The sequence below is a fragment of the Ursus maritimus genome (assembly GCF_017311325.1).
Source record: "Ursus maritimus isolate PB19 chromosome X unlocalized genomic scaffold, ASM1731132v1 scaffold_X1, whole genome shotgun sequence".
In the NCBI taxonomy this organism is placed as follows: domain Eukaryota; kingdom Metazoa; phylum Chordata; class Mammalia; order Carnivora; family Ursidae; genus Ursus; species Ursus maritimus.
In genome coordinates, this window is record NW_024423319.1 from 91,842,176 (window position 1) to 91,859,440 (window position 17,265).

The following is a 17,265-nucleotide window of genomic DNA, read 5'->3' on the forward strand; positions in this document are numbered from 1 at the left end:
AGGAGGGGGAAAACGACTTAGAGAAAGAGGGTGCGGAGGGAGCCATTAACGAGTGCTCTTCTAAGACTTTTCCCCTGCGCTCCAGAAGTACATTTTTTTTTAAAGATTTTATTTATTCGACAGAGATAGAGACAGCCAGCGAGAGAGGGAACACAAGCAGGGGGAGTGGAGGAGGAAGAAGCAGGCTCACAGCGGAAGAGCCTGATGTGGGGCTCAATCCCGTAACGCCGGGATCACGCCCTGAGCCAAAGGCAGACGCTTAACCGCTGTGCCACCCAGGCGCCCCCAGAAGTACATTTGACATTGTGACGTTGTACCACATGTATAGTGTAACAGAAGTAGACGTTTCATGAAGTGGTGCTTACTCTAACCACTTGGTATGCTCTCAGATCTTTACTATAAAGATCATTCCTTTAAAAATGATAATCGTGACCCACTAAATTTTTTTTCTGACCCACTAATGGATCAAGACGAACAGTTTGAAAAAAAAAAACAAAAACAAAACACTGGATTACAGCAGAATCAAGTGTGTGTGTGTATACACATACACACATGTATATAACGATATGTATAAAGAGAGCGCGCACGTTTTCTGCCATGCTCTTGGCTCTAACACGTTCACCACCTGGAGTTCACAGCCTAGTGAGAGATACTAGGAAGTAAACAAAATGACAGTACCACTTCACAATAGATACCAGGGGACAGAGCAGAGCCACCAAATCCTGGCTTGGGGTGAGGGTATCAGGGCAGGCTATCTGGGAAGCCAGAATAGGACAAAACAGAATTCTTCATTCTAGAAAAAGCCAGAGTGTGTTCTAGAACCTGGCCTCTCCAATCTCAATTATCAGTTTGAATTGACATGCCTCACAATTTTTCTCAAAGGGTTTTTCATAGTAGCTAGTCCCTTGTACATTATCATTTATTATTAATACTTATGTTCCCTATGTTTATGGTACCCATTAGTTTCTTTCTGTGTGATTATTCTCCTTGAGATTTCCTCAGAAGCTGGATCTGGCCGTGTGTGTGTGTGTGTGTGTGTGTGTGTGTGTGTGTGTGTTTAAATGGTTATTGAAAACTGGTAGGGATTTTTGGTCTCTCTCTAAAATGGTACTGGACCAAAGTAGTCTGTGAATACTACTTAGATCAGGTAGTATTTAATGACTTAATTTAAGAGTGTTAAATCTCAACATCCTCTATCTACATGATGCTAATGATGAAATTCAGTACTGTCCTATTCCCATGTGTGGAGAAAAGCCTTCAATCAGGGACTAGACCATGATGTGTTAACCCGTGTTAATAGGGCACAGGTTGTATCAATCAGCTCATTCCAGGGGACAACAAGACTTTTAGTAACGGAGGACTGCCTTACTTTTTTTTTTTTACTTTCCAGCAGTAAATGAATAATAGATATTTAGTAGATTTCATAAATAAAACCAGAATAAAGTCTGAGGAGTAAGACTGAATTAAGGTAGAAGGAGGATGTCAACAGTGCCAGAGTGGAAGCAGAGCTGCCATGAGACAAGGAATGTGTATAGATAAGTCACTGAAAAAATATTTTAGTAACAGGCAACATAGTAAAAGTTGTAAAATAGAAACTATCGTATCTTTGCAGGTTCGGGTGCTGTGTTTACATTTGGAAAAACTAAATTTGCTGAAAATATTCCCAGCAAATTTTGGTTTAAAAATGATATACCTACATTTCTTTCATGTGGAGATGAACATACTGCTATTGTTACAGGTTAGTATTGAAATCCTAAATGAGGATGGTAATCCTTAGAGAATCCTCAATATTATAGATGTGCCATGTTTCAGACATGTTGAATATATACTTTCCTTTACCAGAATAGTGTTTTTTCTTTCTTTTACCAGAGAATTCTTGACAATTTGATTCATCCAGAAAGTGTTTTAAATTTTAAATTCCCTTGGTATATTAAAATATGATTTTGTATACACACTACTTTCTTGGAATAAATTTAAATATATCTATATAATCAAAAATGATTACTGAATAATCTTAGAAACTTTTTACACCTAACAGAATCTGGTAACCTATAGATGGACAGTTAAATTCACTTTAACCTGGGCAAGGTAACCTGTTTCAACACACAAAAGCAATACAAGTTTTAAGTGTAGCTTTTTTATTGCTTTGTGATGAGTTCATCTCACATCACTTTATGTTGAAAATGTTTCAATTTCTTATGTCTTTTTCCTTCCCACCAGGAAATAATAAACTTTACATGTTTGGCAGTAACAACTGGGGCCAGTTAGGATTAGGATCAAAGTCAACTGTTAACAAGCCAACATGTGTCAAAGGTTTGGGGACTTTTCTTCTTTATTGCTTTAAATATTTAAATTACATAAAGTACTTTTATATTGATTGTGATGTTCTTTAATATCATATTAGGAATAATAAAGCCTTAGTTCTTTATTTTCCATTATTTACTTGACTATTATTGGTGTTTAACTTCATTTTTATATGATAATCAGAACTATTTTATGTTAGGGTCTAAAAATCACATTGCTAAAAAAACTTTAAAAATAAATAAAAATCACATTGCTTTTAAACTCAGAGAACACAAAGGAAGTAATGATTCTTCTGTATTGCACTTGAATATCCTTTTATTTTGCCTGTTTGTTAACCTGCTTAAATATTACTGTTATTGTATATACAAAGAACATCAAACTGTGAACATAACTGTGAACATCAACTAAGCTTGAGTGGTGATGTGACAAGAGCGGTAATCTTAATCTTCTTAGCCAAATTTTTTTTTATAATGATTTTTTATTATATTATGTTAGTCACCATACAGTATATCCCCGGTTTCCGATCTTAGCCAAATTTTTAATTTCAGCTCAAAATGTCATTGTAATTTAGCATATCCATGTTATTTTTTATAGATAATGTTACGGAATTTTCAAAGTATTCCACTTGGTCAAAAAGTGTTTATTGAGCACAGTCTACTAAACCCTGGGTTGTTTGTTATTTTTTTTTAAACCCTGTGTTTATTCACAAGATCTTTACTCTCAAATATCTAATAGATGAAGTAACACGGGATTGTCTAGACGATGAGATCTTTGACACCGGGGACTCTGTCTTAGTGATCTTTGCAGCCTCTGTGCTAAGCATTTAGGAGATGTTCTGTAAATCTTTTTTGAACATGCAAGTGAATGACTCAGAGCTTTAACATAGGTTATGCCTGTGACCATTGGACTTGTAGTGTTTGTACCTCACTGTGTGAGGTAGAAGGTGAGCTTGACGATGGTGATAGCAGATGAGGGAATAGAGCAGATTGGTGAAGAGGCAACGTAACAGTGCCACGAATCTCAGCACATACTCATTACCTGTGGAGATTTAAAAAATGTATGGATGCCTAGGCCTTACCTCAGACCCACTGACTCGGATTCTCCAGGGCTGGGGCCGAGCTATCTATTTTTCTCGAAGCTCCGCTGGTTATTATAATGCCCGGCTAGTTCTGCAAACTTTTGGCTTATTAGTTAAGAACATCAACTTTGGAGACAGATGGGCCTGGGTTTAAATCTCATTTCTACTGCTTAGTTACGATTTGACCTGTGTTATTTGTCATTTTTATAACCATAAAATCTTTTGTCATTTTTTTAGCTTTAAAACCTGAAAAAGTGAAATTTGCTGCCTGTGGACGGAACCACACCCTAGTTTCAACAGGTGTAGTATTCAATCTGTATGACTTCCTGCCCAATTTGAGGACCGAGTTCTTACTCCAGTAACATTTGTAGCTTTGTAAAATTAAGAGAAGTGGTACCTTGGCAATAGTAAGGTTAAGATTTTTTCAAATGTAAATGGTTAGCACACTTGTTTGCCTTTGAAAATACGTAAATAAATCTTCTTTTCTTGGATTATGTCAAGGGGCAGCCCATCTTTACCTATGTGCACACCTCAGGAGCCACTTGCTCCTGATCTTGCTCTTTCCTCTTTTCTGAGGGTGAGTGGAAGCCACCCCAAAAGGCTATTGATATGAGCACAATTCCAATCAAAATCCAAATGGGTTGTGTATGTTTGTGTGTAGAAACTGACAAGGTGATTCTGAAGTTTATATGGAAAAGCACAGGACCTAGAATAGCCAAAACAGTTTTGAAAAGAACAAAATCGGAGGAGTAGCACTACTGATTTCACGACCTATAAAGCCACAGTAATCAAGACACTGGGCTATTTGCAAAAAGAGAGGCAAAGATTATCAGAACAAAACAGAATCCAAAAGTAGACCCACACGTATATGCCCAACTAACATTTGGCAAAAGTGCCAAGGCAATTCAATGGAGAAAAGGTAGTCTTTTCAACAAATGCTGCTGGAACAAATGGACATCCAGGCGCTGGTCACTGAACAGCCTTTCCTAACCGCCCCCCCACAGCCTCTTCTGTGTTCAGGTTATTCTCACCGCCTCCGGCTCCTCCTTAGCCCCTGCCCTCATTCATACTTTTTCCTTGCTAAAATGACTTTCTCTTATTCACATCCTTATCTTTTAAGATCCAGTATAAGTCTTCTTTCATGGAGCTTTCTGTGGCTCTTCAACTTTGACTCATGGTGCTTTGAACTGCTTTAGCATTGCACGAACTCTGGTTTATGCCATATATGTTAAATTGTGTGGCCTTGTTCCGTATGTTCCGTTGGAAAGCTAGTCTTGGTTCCTCAATTAGGTTTCATCTTTTTCTAAAATAATATCTAACTTTAAGTTTTTACTGATTGAGGCAGATTTTGCCCTCAGTTTCCCCTGTAATTTAATTTAACTTCATGTGCATTTGTATGACAGATATAACTAATTTTTAATATGTGTATGTTTTTAAAAATCTTCATTATTTTTAAGCTTATGGGCAATTTTTATTATCTAGGCACGGTACACTTCATATTTAATTAATAAAGCAACTAACACATTTATATAGTGTGTACAAGCCAAACACCATTCTAAGAATTTTATAAATGTCAGCTGATTTGATATTTATAAATAACTCTGTGAAGTAGGCAGTATTTTTTTAAAGGGTATTCTTATCCCTGTTTTGCAGATGAGGCAAATGAGCCACTGAGAAGTTAAGTACAGCTTGCCCTAGGTCACACAGCTGATGAGTGGCAAGCCAGCATTTGCACCCAGGAAATCTGGCTCTCCAGTCCTTTCTCCTAAACACAATACTATACTGCATTTCTACTTAGCTAGAAAATTAAAATACACATAGAATTTTCATGTTTCTAATTATATTCTTTTTGGATTTGCCTCATTTTACTCATTACATATTATATCTTTAATGGGTATGGAAGTTAAAATTAATGAACCACATCTCTTTTAAAATAGTTCGATTTGGATTATAAGCTAATTTGGAAATTACTTTCCTCTTTTTGCTCTGATTTAATAAAGTGCTGCATTAGCAGGAAAATACATTCCACACATTCTGTGCATTTCAATTGCTACTTAAGCTCTAGACCGATTTAGAAAATTTCACAAAATATAACCCTGCTTGTTTTGCTTGATTTTTGACAACAGATTGAAGTTGTTCGCCAAATGGTAGGATAATGTCAGCTTTTAGCTTTCTTAACTGTTAATAGAGGAAATATCTGGTAACTGGCCTGTCTCGTAAAGATGGTGACTATAGCATATCAATGTTTCTTTTTCCATGTGCAGAAGGAGGCAAAGTATACGCAGCTGGAGGAAATAATGAAGGACAGCTGGGACTTGGTGACACTGACGAGAGAAACTCTTTTCATCTAATTAGTTTTTTTACTTGCCAGCGTAAGATTAAACAGCTCTCTGCTGGATCCAATACTTCAGCTGCACTAACTGGTGAGATTTTGTCCCACTTGAGGCTGGGATCCATCCCTTTCGTTTAGACCAGGATATACCGACTGAGTCATCTGACCCCAGCATTGCTGTTTCATTTTCTTTCATTAACTTTGTGTTTTCAGAAGACATAAAAATTGAACTTTGAATCATGACATATAGTCCAGTTTTGCGCTTATTTAGAGTTAGACGGAAACACACACATAGCTGCCATGCTTCCATCTACTCCTATAGAAATTAAATATTCATCATGTGTTTTGAGCATTATATTTGCAGCTATAATAAAGTTGCTATCAGAAACATAGAAATCTATTGGATATGTGTTAACAGAACACGGTCTGGGGGCGCCTGGCTGGCTCAGTCGGAAGAGCACGTGACTCTTGGGGTTGTGAGTTCGAGCCCCACCTTGGGTGTGGAGATTACTTAAATAAACTTTAAAAAATAAAATTAAATATGGTCTGTATTGGTCATTGTATCTCTCTGCCCTCCCTCTCAAAGCCCATGTGAAAAATGTCCTCAAGATGGAAGCCAAGATCCACGTGGTGTCTGTGAAGAAGCTGCCGGTGGGCTTCTCTGCTCCAGTGGGGGGGGGCTGTGTGGCCCACAGTGCTGCTCCAGCTGCCAGGAGGGCTGGAGTACCATCTGCAGCGCCGTGCCTGCAGTACCGTCCACCGTCCACTAGCTTCTCGGTGTCCTTGTGGTTCTTTCAGTTTCTCTTGATTTCCCTTATTATTAAACCACTTCAAATCAAAGATTTAAAAATTTTAAATTAATTAAAAGATGTAAGTCTTGATAGTTTCCTTTCTAAAGTATTTTGCCTAGCTTCACTTTTTCTTCCGTTGGAACCCTAATCAGAACACAAGCTAATGTGTTTTGGAGATGTTCTATCTGCTCACGTATCTCAATCTCTGAAGCTGTGGTATGTGTTTTCAAGTATAAATTGTAAAAAAAAAATGAAATGCATTTCTTTTTCTTTTTTGTCTTTCCTTAAAACTTCGTTTTTACAGTGTTCTCAAGAGCAAGGTCCTCCAGGCCCTTTTGACCTGGGACTTGGCGACAGAACCCATGCTGTCGTTCAGTTCAGTTGCAGGCCGACTGCTTGAAAGGAAGAAACATTTGCTGTTCAGACAGTAGACTAAGAAAAGGTTGTTATAGGGAAGAACATTCTGTCTTTGCTGTTGAGATAAAAATATGGACACGATTTGCATCATGTTATTCTCTGTCCTTTATCATCATAGAAGCCTTTCATACTATAAATTGAACTCTTATGCAGCAAGCTGGTGTGAATGTCTTAGTAGCACTTTTCTATCAAGACACATAGTTTTTCTAAATTAAAAAAATAAATGCTGTGTTGGAAATATAATAACTTGATAGCCTTGCTACCTCTTAAAACCTTTTTTTTCCTCCTTGTGTTTTCTTTATAGAGGATGGAGAGCTTTTTATGTGGGGTGACAATTCTGAAGGGCAAATTGGTTTAAAAAATATAACTAATGTGTGTGTCCCTCAACAAGTGACCGTTGGGAAACCTATCTCCTGGATCTCTTGTGGATATTACCATTCAGCTTTTGTAACAAGTAAGACAGAACATTTTGGATTCATCATGTTACCTCTTATTTCTAACTATTTACTCAGTTAATGATAAAATCTAACATTCTATAGTTCTGTGGAAATAATGCGATGGCAGTCTGTATAATGAAATGATTGTAGTCTGTTTTGGGTCACAGTGTCTCTCCATTTTAATAATGAGAGTTTATAATTTCAAACTCACTCTGACCTGTTATCTTTTTTTAGTGAATATTAGAAAATATTAGAAAAACAGTGTGTATGTTAGAGACTTCTAAACATTGATTCTCAAACTTCTTGGATTCCTTGGCATTGGAAATGAGATCTATGGGCCACCTTCCCTTGGGTGCACTTGCCTCTCTACCTAGACCTACTCTACTCTTGTCCTGATAATTTGCTTTTATTGTTTAGTAATGGAGTCATAGACTTTCATTGTGAGAGCAGGGATGTAGAATAGACGGAAAAGGAAGATTGCTCAGTATGTGATAGGATTTCCTTTGCTGGAACTTTGCTTAGCATCCCCAATCTCTCCCTTTCTGGGGCTCCCTGGCAACCTTTTCTGCCTTAGTTAAATATTCAAAATGTTATAGTCTGTATCTACACAGGGAGTGATAGAAGTATGATCATTCCATCCTATTGGTGGTTTTTCTAACAGCAAAAACACCTAGAGGAAATAGTTCTGTGGCCCCTCTTAGATATCTCTAAGTCTTTGTTTTACATTTACTCCTTTTTCTATGCACCTCAGATTTAGAAAGTGCTGATTGACCCATTCCGGTGGCCCTCAGATTTACCAATGAATTGGTAGCACCATGGTACCAAGAGAGGGCAAACTCCAACTCAGCTGCCATTGTTCACCACTCTATCAGCTTGTATCTTGAACAAACTAATAGTAAATATCCTCAAATGAGGGAGTAAATGAATGAACAATTAACTGTGTACTTTGGGGCAATGCTACCTACCAACTTATCGGCAACTTTCCGGCTCCTGGGGTTGGTATAGTCTGTGCTCACTTTGTTTATAAGACAAACAAACAAAACACAAATGGAAAAACAAACAAAAATCCCAAGCAAAAGCATTGTCTTATACTTAGATTTTAATAAAACTGCCAAATCAATTTTATCACTAAACTCTACTTTAGCCAATAGGAAAACAAGGAATTGCTCATTGTAGCCAATAGGCATTACATTGAACTTTTTTGTTTTGTTTATATTTATGCCTTTTAAAAAAACAGTTTTATTGGGTGGAATTTAAGAAACAAGACAAATGAGCAAAGGGGGGAAAAGACAAATTAAGAAACAGACTCTTAGCTATAGAGAACAATCTGATGGTTGGGGGGGGAGGTAAGTGGGATGGATGAAATAGGTGAAGGATTAAGGAGGGCACTTGTGATGAGCACGAGGTGGTGTATGGTAGTGCACCTGAAACTAATATTAACACTGTGTCAACCAACTGGAATTAAAATTTTAAAAATTAAAAAAAAGAAAGTCAAAGAACATACACAAAACCAGCTTTATTGACATATAGCTCACATACCATACAATTCACCCATGTTAAGGTGCAAGGAGCAGCAGGAATTTACACATAGAAGTGGAAAGAACCTCATTTGGACTTAGTAACTCCTTTCATATGAGAGGCGAGAGGCATGGGAAAAAGAGGACGGGAACCAACAGAGCAGTTCTGTGCCAGTGCTTGCTAAATACTTTATAGAAAGCTGTAGTTTAGAAAATTTCATTTTCTGTGCAGATCAACCCAGAAAATCAGTAGAGCTGGGTTTGTAGTATTTGACCAAGTTTTAAGTGGTGCATACTATGTGTGTTGGATGTCCCACAACTTCCCCAAGTTCTGTTTTGCTAGAAGGACTCTCAAGCCTCAGTAGCTTGAGAGTTATTCTCACAGCTAAGATTTATTACAGCAAAGGATACAGACAAAAACAGCTGGAAGGAGATATGTGTCCTCCAGAGAAATCTAGCATACACTTCCTAGTCCTTCCTCTTTGCTGCACAGGACATGCTTTCAACTACAGATGTGTGTGTGTAATGTCCCTGCCCAGAGAAGCCCACTCTATTCTCAGGGTCTTTGGCTTTTATGTGGGGGTGCTGATTGTCTGGGCATACCCTGCTAGCAAGTAGTCACAGCAACCGAAGCTCTGATCCCTCCACAATGAAACCAAGCATACCTCATCAATGTCGATGGTTGTGCAAATAACCCTAAGAACCCAAGCTGGCATAATTCATTGTTCGGGTTACAAAACAAAATCATCAGTCACTAGCAGAAAGAACACTCCAAGGGCCACATTCCCAGGGGTTGGTCAGTGCTCAATCATGGTTCTCTTGGAGACATGCAAATAATAAACAACCAGATACACTGTGTTACCTCTCTCCTGACATGAATGGTGATATGTTCTGTGTCAAATTAGATTATGTATCTACAAAGGTTTTTAAATTCCTGTCTTATAGAACTCAGTTCAGTGCATAGAAATGAATTCTAAAAAGTTCTGCTTTCAAGAAACTCATAGTGTGATAACTATAATAAGAGAAGCAGGTTAGTAGTGTTAGTATGGACAAGACAGTGATTAAATGTCACAAGTTCCTTGATAAGAGAATCTTTCTGAAGGAAGTGCCATCTAACTGAGCAAAATCTGCTGTCTTAAGACTCACTCATCATATTTACTTCACACATAAGTGCATTTTATGAAACAAGTTTCATAAAAGCAATTATTCATTTGTTTAACAAGTATTCATTGAATATTTCATATACCAGACGCTGCTAGGTTCTTGGAATACCAAAGTGAACAAGACAAAATCCATGTCCTAATGGGGGCTTAATGTCTAGTCATTTTGCTTTACTATAAAAGGAAGTAGAAGAAATAAGATGGTCTCTATGTGAAACAGCTAAAATCGTTTTCTAGTTCACTAATAGTGATGTCATGAATTCATAAAGACTTTGGATTAGCATAATCAAGGAGAAAAGAAAATCTTAGCTTTATTTCCTTACCATACAGTAAAAATATCTCAAGAAAGGGTAAATTAATCAAGTTATCATTTTCTGAATTTTTTGTCGAACATGAGAATGTGTACCCTCAAAGACTATTATTTTGTCCATAATTCTGTCATCTTTGATCGTTGTACTTTTCCTTCAATAGCGGAGGGAGAACTGTATACATTTGGAGAACCGGAGTGTGGAAAGTTAGGTCTTCCCAATCAGCTGCTGGTCAATCACAGAATGCCCCAGCCGGTGCCTGGAATTCCTGAGAAGGTGGTGCAAGTAGCTTGTGGTGGAGGGCACACTGTGGTTCTCACAGGTATGTGTGGAGCCCACCCTCTGTTCCCTGCTTTCTGAGATGGCTAATAATAATTTTTTAAAAATACACTCATTTTCTTCTATTGTGATAAAAACACTTAACATCTGATCCACTCTTTTCATAGATTTTCAAGTCTATAATACAGTAATTGTTATCTATGGGCACAGTGTTGCACAGCAGATCTCTAGACCTTACCTTGCATAGTTGAAACTTTATACCCATTAATTAGCTGCAGCCCTTTCCCCCTCCCAGCCCTTGGCAGCCATCATCCTAGTCTGTGCTTCTGTGAGCTTGACTTTATTAGATACCTCATACAAGCTGGCCTTGCATCTTTTTTCATTAAGACCCCCATCTTTGATTTCCATAGTTAATACATATTTTTGGCCTATGGAAGAAAATTGTAAGTAGAAAAAAATGAATCTTGTGGAATTGTTTTTGCTAACAATGGACATTTTCATGATCTTAACACCTTTAATGGCAGCAGATAACATTGTTTTTAGCTTGCTTTCAACGACAAACTGTTTTCCTTGTGTGTGTGTGTATTCTATATTTATCTAAAATTGATATCATTTTTCCTGAAATACCTTCTTTTCCCTGTTCATGCTATTTTCTACATGTCATTAATAATTCTTTTCTTCGTAATATTCACAATGTAAAACTTGGTATTTTCTTTGTGATTTTTATGTTCTATTATAGTAATTCATCAAAAAGTGTTAAGATTCTAAATTACAGATAATAAAGTTAGAACCTTAATAGCAATGTCAATTTTGGCTTCTGAATTTTATATTTGGTATGACATGTCATTTTTCAGGATTCCAGTCAATACGGTACAATATACATACTACTTGATACTGTGCTTACTAAATTGCTGCCTCCAAATTTGTTCGGCATTAGATTTATTTGGGTAGTGTACAGGTAATACAGCTAGTGAAATATTACATTTTTTGGTCAAAAAGAAATTAACAGTTTCTGAAGTCACCGCTTAATCTTCAGTAACCCAAAGTTAGCAGTGTTGTAGGGAAATTTTGAATAATACCCCATTCTCAGATGATTTGCTTAATGTTGCAAGGTGATTGAGTGATATTTTATCTTTAGACTTTCCTCTCTTACATCACTTTTCCTTGACTTTTTGTTCTAGTCCAAGTCATGCTTATTAAGCGCTGGTTTCCCAGAATGGTAATTCCCAGATGGAATCTGTTTCCAAGTTAGAAATAATTTTTTTCAAGGCCTCCATTCTATATTTGGAAATAATAATAATAATAGAGAGGTGTAAGATTTCTTTGAATTTCTGCTAACAAAATGGATTTTCATATATTTTTAAGAATATTTATTTTAGGAATTAAACTTAGAAATTAATCTTTATAAATTATCTGAAAATGTATTCTATAGGTAGAAATTCAACTTATTCTTTATGTGTTCTGCAATTTCTCTAGTTTAAACAAACATTATAGAATTTATTAGGTGATTGAAGGTTATTCTAAAGGACACAAATGTTGATTATATAAAATAACATCATTCAACTATATATTATAAAATATCATTACATTAAATGAGCATCCAGATAATCCATGATACTTTTAATTATACTTAAAATTTAAAAATGCACCTAAGTGTGATATTTTCTTGCAATATTATAGACATTTAGCTTTCTGTGGACTTAATTTTGAGGTTAAAAACTATGTTGCCAGAAATTATTCTCTCTAGATTTTTGCAGACTTCGGGATCTCACACACCAGGAAAGTTTTTGTATTTTAAGTTTTTAATTTTGTGACAAGAATAGGAAGACCAACAGATGGTTGCGATCTTCTGATTTGCATTTGGCTAAATATGGGCATTGCAGAAAAAATGCAACCTTTTCACCACTGTATCATAAATAAGGGGGCATTTCAAAACCAAAATTAAAAAGCTCTCAATTTTATTGTAAAAGACACCCTCTTAAATTATATACACTTATCTGTATGGAAAATTTACTGCTTTGCCTATTTTTCACATTTCTCCACGGACCTGTGAGAACTTTATGATGAGCCAGCCCTGGTGAGAAACCTGTGTTTCAGAATACAGTGTGGACAGAAATAGTCCTAACTGATGAAGAAACGGACGTGAAGCCCATGTTGATTATCTTGACTAAGTACTAAATTGAATACCTAAGAGTTATAGAATACTTTGAAGACCTTAAAGGAAAGAATAGCTAACCATCTGTTCTAGATCATTCCCTTCACCAAAGGAAAGGAATTGGATTAGATGATTCTATGGGGGCCCTCCCTAGCATTGTTTTTCCTTTTGTCTGTAATTCTGATCTTAAAATCTGTTTGGGTACCTTTCATTAAAATACTTTAAAGATAATTTAAATTAATTCATTGCTGATGAATTTATTTAAAACATAATACTCCACGTGACCTTAAGAGGTTAGAAAATACAACTACTGGTTGTGGCGATGGTATGATTAGTTTCTTCTTCGAATCAGGGAAACAGTGAACTGCTGAGAAAGTGTCAGCTTGGAACTTGGGATACACTAAGTGAGACAGAGTGATAGATGTAATCTGGTATGTCATCACCAGCATTAGCAAAAGCCAAGAAAGTCCTGGTTATAAAATGGGGTCCACAATAAAGTCTGGATTCCAAGGAAAAATAAGAACTTAACTTCTCTAGATTATATTTGGACAAACTCAGGATCTCTACAGGGCAACAAGTTACTAGTCATGAAATCAAATGTATTCTGGGAAATCAGAATAATATTCATATGAAGCCACCTAATAAAAACCGTTTTCCTAATAGGGTATCATTTGTCAGCATCGAATTACGTTGTTAAATGTTACAAAGGCGATAAGACCAAAAATTATATTCATTGTTATATGTAATGTCCTTAGGTTAAAATTATATTCATTGTTATATGTAATGTCCTTAGGTTAAAAAAAAAAGAAGAGTCTTAGGTCATTTTTTTTTTAAGTTGAAACTGTCATCACTGCTAATCAGCCAAGTACCTGAAAGTGAACCGAACAGGGTAAGGAGCAAAACTTTTGTCACGTAATTCAGGTGGCCTAAATGTCCTCATTTCACAGGCTCATCTCAGCCCACATAATTTAACCCAACATTCAGAACTGGTGACATGCTCTGCGATTATTAATTAAACTAAGAGATGGTATTTTTTACGTTAAAATAAGGATGTTTTGCCATAGCCTCAGTGTGGCTTCATCTCGTTGACACAGCATATTTTCTTTAAGAGGTGTTATCCCTCTGTCTTATTTATGAAGAAAGCATTATTAGGAAAAATGTAAAACCATATGACACTAGATAGTTATGTGTTCATCAGGATCCTCCACTGTCAGAAATAAGATGAGTTGATTAGCTACTTTTTAGAAAAATGTTTTTAAAATGGAATGTCCTAGTGTGTCTTAAAATCTGTCTGAATGTTTTCTCATGCAAGCCTCACAGCAACTCTATTAGAGAGGAATTATAACATCAGAGAATTTGGATAACTGGCCTGCTTGCCACAGCTAGTAATAACGGAGGTTTGGACTCCTGCCCGAATCCAAAGCTCTTGCTCTTCCTCCTGTAACATGGAGAGGCAACGCGTGGGACTTTGGAGGAGACCATGCTTCCTGACTCAGGGCCAGCCAGAGTTGTGTGTCTAAAGGGACCCTTTTGTCACCACTCATTTATCCTGTTTTTGTGCTTTTCCATTTCTTGAGAACGTATGAGCTAATGTTTACTAAGTTATCGGAGGTCCTTTGGAGTTGCTTAAAAAATATTAATATAAAGGAAAAGCTTTTGTCCCTCCTTTCATTATTATTACACTTCCTAGGAAAGGAACTTTACCTGTGAGTAAATCAAGCATATCTACGGTGAGTTTCAATTCTCATGCAAATTGTCCTCTGAAATTGTTTTACAAAGTAGGTTATTCTGATAAACTATTTTTGAGAAGTAAGGAGTTTTTCTGTAGGAAACACTGCTCATTTTTTTTTAAGGCAACGAAAGGAATTAGCTTAATGACAATTGATGCCATTTTTAAAGAGCCGAGTGGTAATAATAGGTACATGTTAGGTAGTTCACTGACTGATGTGTCTTTAGCAATTCTTTTTATGGTTATATGTAAAAGGTAAAATCAGGCCCATGCCATAACTTTTACAATCGTCTGCCTTGTCATTTTTCCCCTCCTTCATCACTGAGAATGTATACCTAAGTATTAGGTATTCTTACATGTATATTTTAGGGGCATTTAACTTTCATCACAAAAGTTTGAATGTCACAGTTTTCTAGATATACTGGTGACAGTGTCTGCTTCCCTGCAATCTTTTTCTTGTATTTGTTCATTCCCTTTCAGAGAAAGCTGTGTATACCTTTGGACTGGGACAGTTTGGTCAGCTGGGTCTTGGTACCTTTCTTTTTGAAACTTCAGTACCCAAAGTCATTGAGCATATTAAGGATCTGAAAATAAGTTCTATTTTCTGTGGAGAAAATCACACAGCTCTGATAACAGGTAAAGATGAGAATTTCTGCTACGTATTTCTAGAACGGGGTATGTTTTACAACAAAATACAAACTGTGTGAAATGAATGTATCTAAGCAAAGGAATCAATAACTGAGAAAACCAATAACTGAAAAATTTTAATCAAGAAAAGTTCTTGTTTAATATGCCAAAGTGTAAAGTTGTAAACTCTTTTTTAATATTTCAATTCAATTTCAAATCAGTGTAAATGATCCAAAGATTTAGAACCTCAAAACAAGTCAGTGGTGTCAGAGGTAATATCATAGTATTATACTTTGGCAGAAAGCTGGAATCCTTTTGAAATTACATTAGTTTGAAGGCTCTTAACTCTGCTCAGGCCAGAGGGAAAAGTCGTAGAAGAAAGAACTTTAAAATGTTCTCCATGTTTAGTCTGACACAGCTACATACGGGCTGAATAAATGCCTTTGAAGCTTTTGCCGCTAGGAGGCGTTTTCAGGAGTGATTCTTTGCTACTTTCTCCACAGTGACAGAAAGGCACCTCAGAGGCCACTAGGCAGATACCAGGCTCCTCTAGACCCTTTGCTCTGTACTTTCTCCTTTATCCAGGGAGATACTGCTTTGGGTCTACTTCTCAACCTCAAAAACTAGGTGCTGCTAATATGGACTCAATAAAGATTCTCCCCTAGAAATAACTCATTTACCTGTAGGTAATTGATATACTCTACAATTGTAATTGCTTTGGAACAATACCCCTGTAATTTCACTATTTCTAGCCCACGTTTCTATCTAAAAATGAAGTAAAGCATTAAAAAGGCAGAAATCGTACAGTATTTTGAAATAAACCAGGTACTGGTATTTCTACATTTGTTTCCTTCTTTCTAAAAAAGCTACTGCTAAATGGAGCTCATCTGATGGTATCTAGTTGGGGCAACTAGTAATCCACAAATACAACGTATACTACCATACACTGTTCCTTCTTCCCCAAAGAGCCTTTCAGAGAGAACTACCTGCCCATTTTCAAGTGTCAATGTCCTTGTTAATGTGGTGTGAAATAGAACTATATAAAATGTAAAGAATTATCATTCATTCATAGTCCCAGAACAGTTGTTGATATGTATCCCTTACTGCAGGGTCCTAGTGTCAATTTCACTGTCCTTACTGCTGTTTTTCATCAACCCTAAATTGCCATTGATGGGAAATGCATACTTTTTATGGATCATCTAACACACAATTAGATTATTTGGTTAAACTTTCATACTACCTTCCCCCTGATGAAAGAAGTTATAGCACAAATAATTGAACATTAACTTTGTTTGCTTTTTGCTCATCAAGCTTCCTCAGGGGACCGGTGTTATGAATTTTTTTTCTTCCAGGACTAACAAGAGGTGTGTAGTAAGTTATCTGTAAGTTCTTGCCAGTTCCCCATTATGTCAGCCGGTGGTTCATGGTTTAAAAAAGCTTTCAGGTTGGAAGTACAATCAGGTAGCTTGGATCAGAGTTTATCTTTTCTGGCTAAAGATAATCAAGTTAAAACACAAAGCCTAAAAAGCACTTTGGGTAAAGAAATCAAGGGTCAAAAGAAGAAGGAAGAAGAAGGGAAAAGGATGATAAAGAGAATAGGAGTATACGTAAAGAAAGGAAATAAGTGGCTAATAGTAAGAATTGTAAGCGTCTACGTTTGGGGTTTAAATACTGGTTATTGCTTATTAATAGGGGATCTATTTTCTATTTGTTTAAAGATTTATTTGAGAAAGAATGAGTGAGGGAGAGAGAAAGCACAAGCACACAAGCAAGAGGCGCAGAGGGAGAGGGAGAAAAAATCTGAAGCAGACTCTGTGCTGAGCACAGAGCCGGACGCAGGGCATAATCTCATGACCCTGAGATCACGACCTGAACTTAAACCAAGAGTAAAACGCTTAACCGACTGCACCACACAGTTGCTCCTCTGTATTAATTTTTGAGCTTGACACTTCACTGAATTATGTTATTATTTCTCATCATTTTTCCTTAAGTTCTCTTGGATTTTCTTAGTATGAGATTACTTTGCCGTCTTAAACTAGAAATTCCCAGATGTGATCTTATCATTTCCTGACTTAAAACCATTCATTCAATTTATTGCCATTAAGGTAGAATTCAGAAATTCTTATTATGA

At 36.5% G+C, this 17,265-nt stretch overlaps 1 protein-coding gene across 2 annotated transcripts in view; it reads left to right on the forward strand.

The window, feature by feature from the left end:
* Positions 1-17,265, forward strand: part of RPGR (retinitis pigmentosa GTPase regulator) — a 51,697-nt gene that overhangs the window by 626 nt on the left and 33,806 nt on the right. For both annotated transcript variants that reach the window (XM_040633016.1, XM_040633012.1), the window contains exons 2-8: positions 1,613-1,738; positions 2,221-2,313; positions 3,620-3,682; positions 5,647-5,805; positions 7,227-7,376; positions 10,508-10,666; positions 14,988-15,143. In XM_040633016.1, coding sequence (XP_040488950.1) covers positions 1,613-1,738; positions 2,221-2,313; positions 3,620-3,682; positions 5,647-5,805; positions 7,227-7,376; positions 10,508-10,666; positions 14,988-15,143 — 906 coding nt within the window. The remainder of the gene's footprint in view (positions 1-1,612; positions 1,739-2,220; positions 2,314-3,619; positions 3,683-5,646; positions 5,806-7,226; positions 7,377-10,507; positions 10,667-14,987; positions 15,144-17,265) is intronic.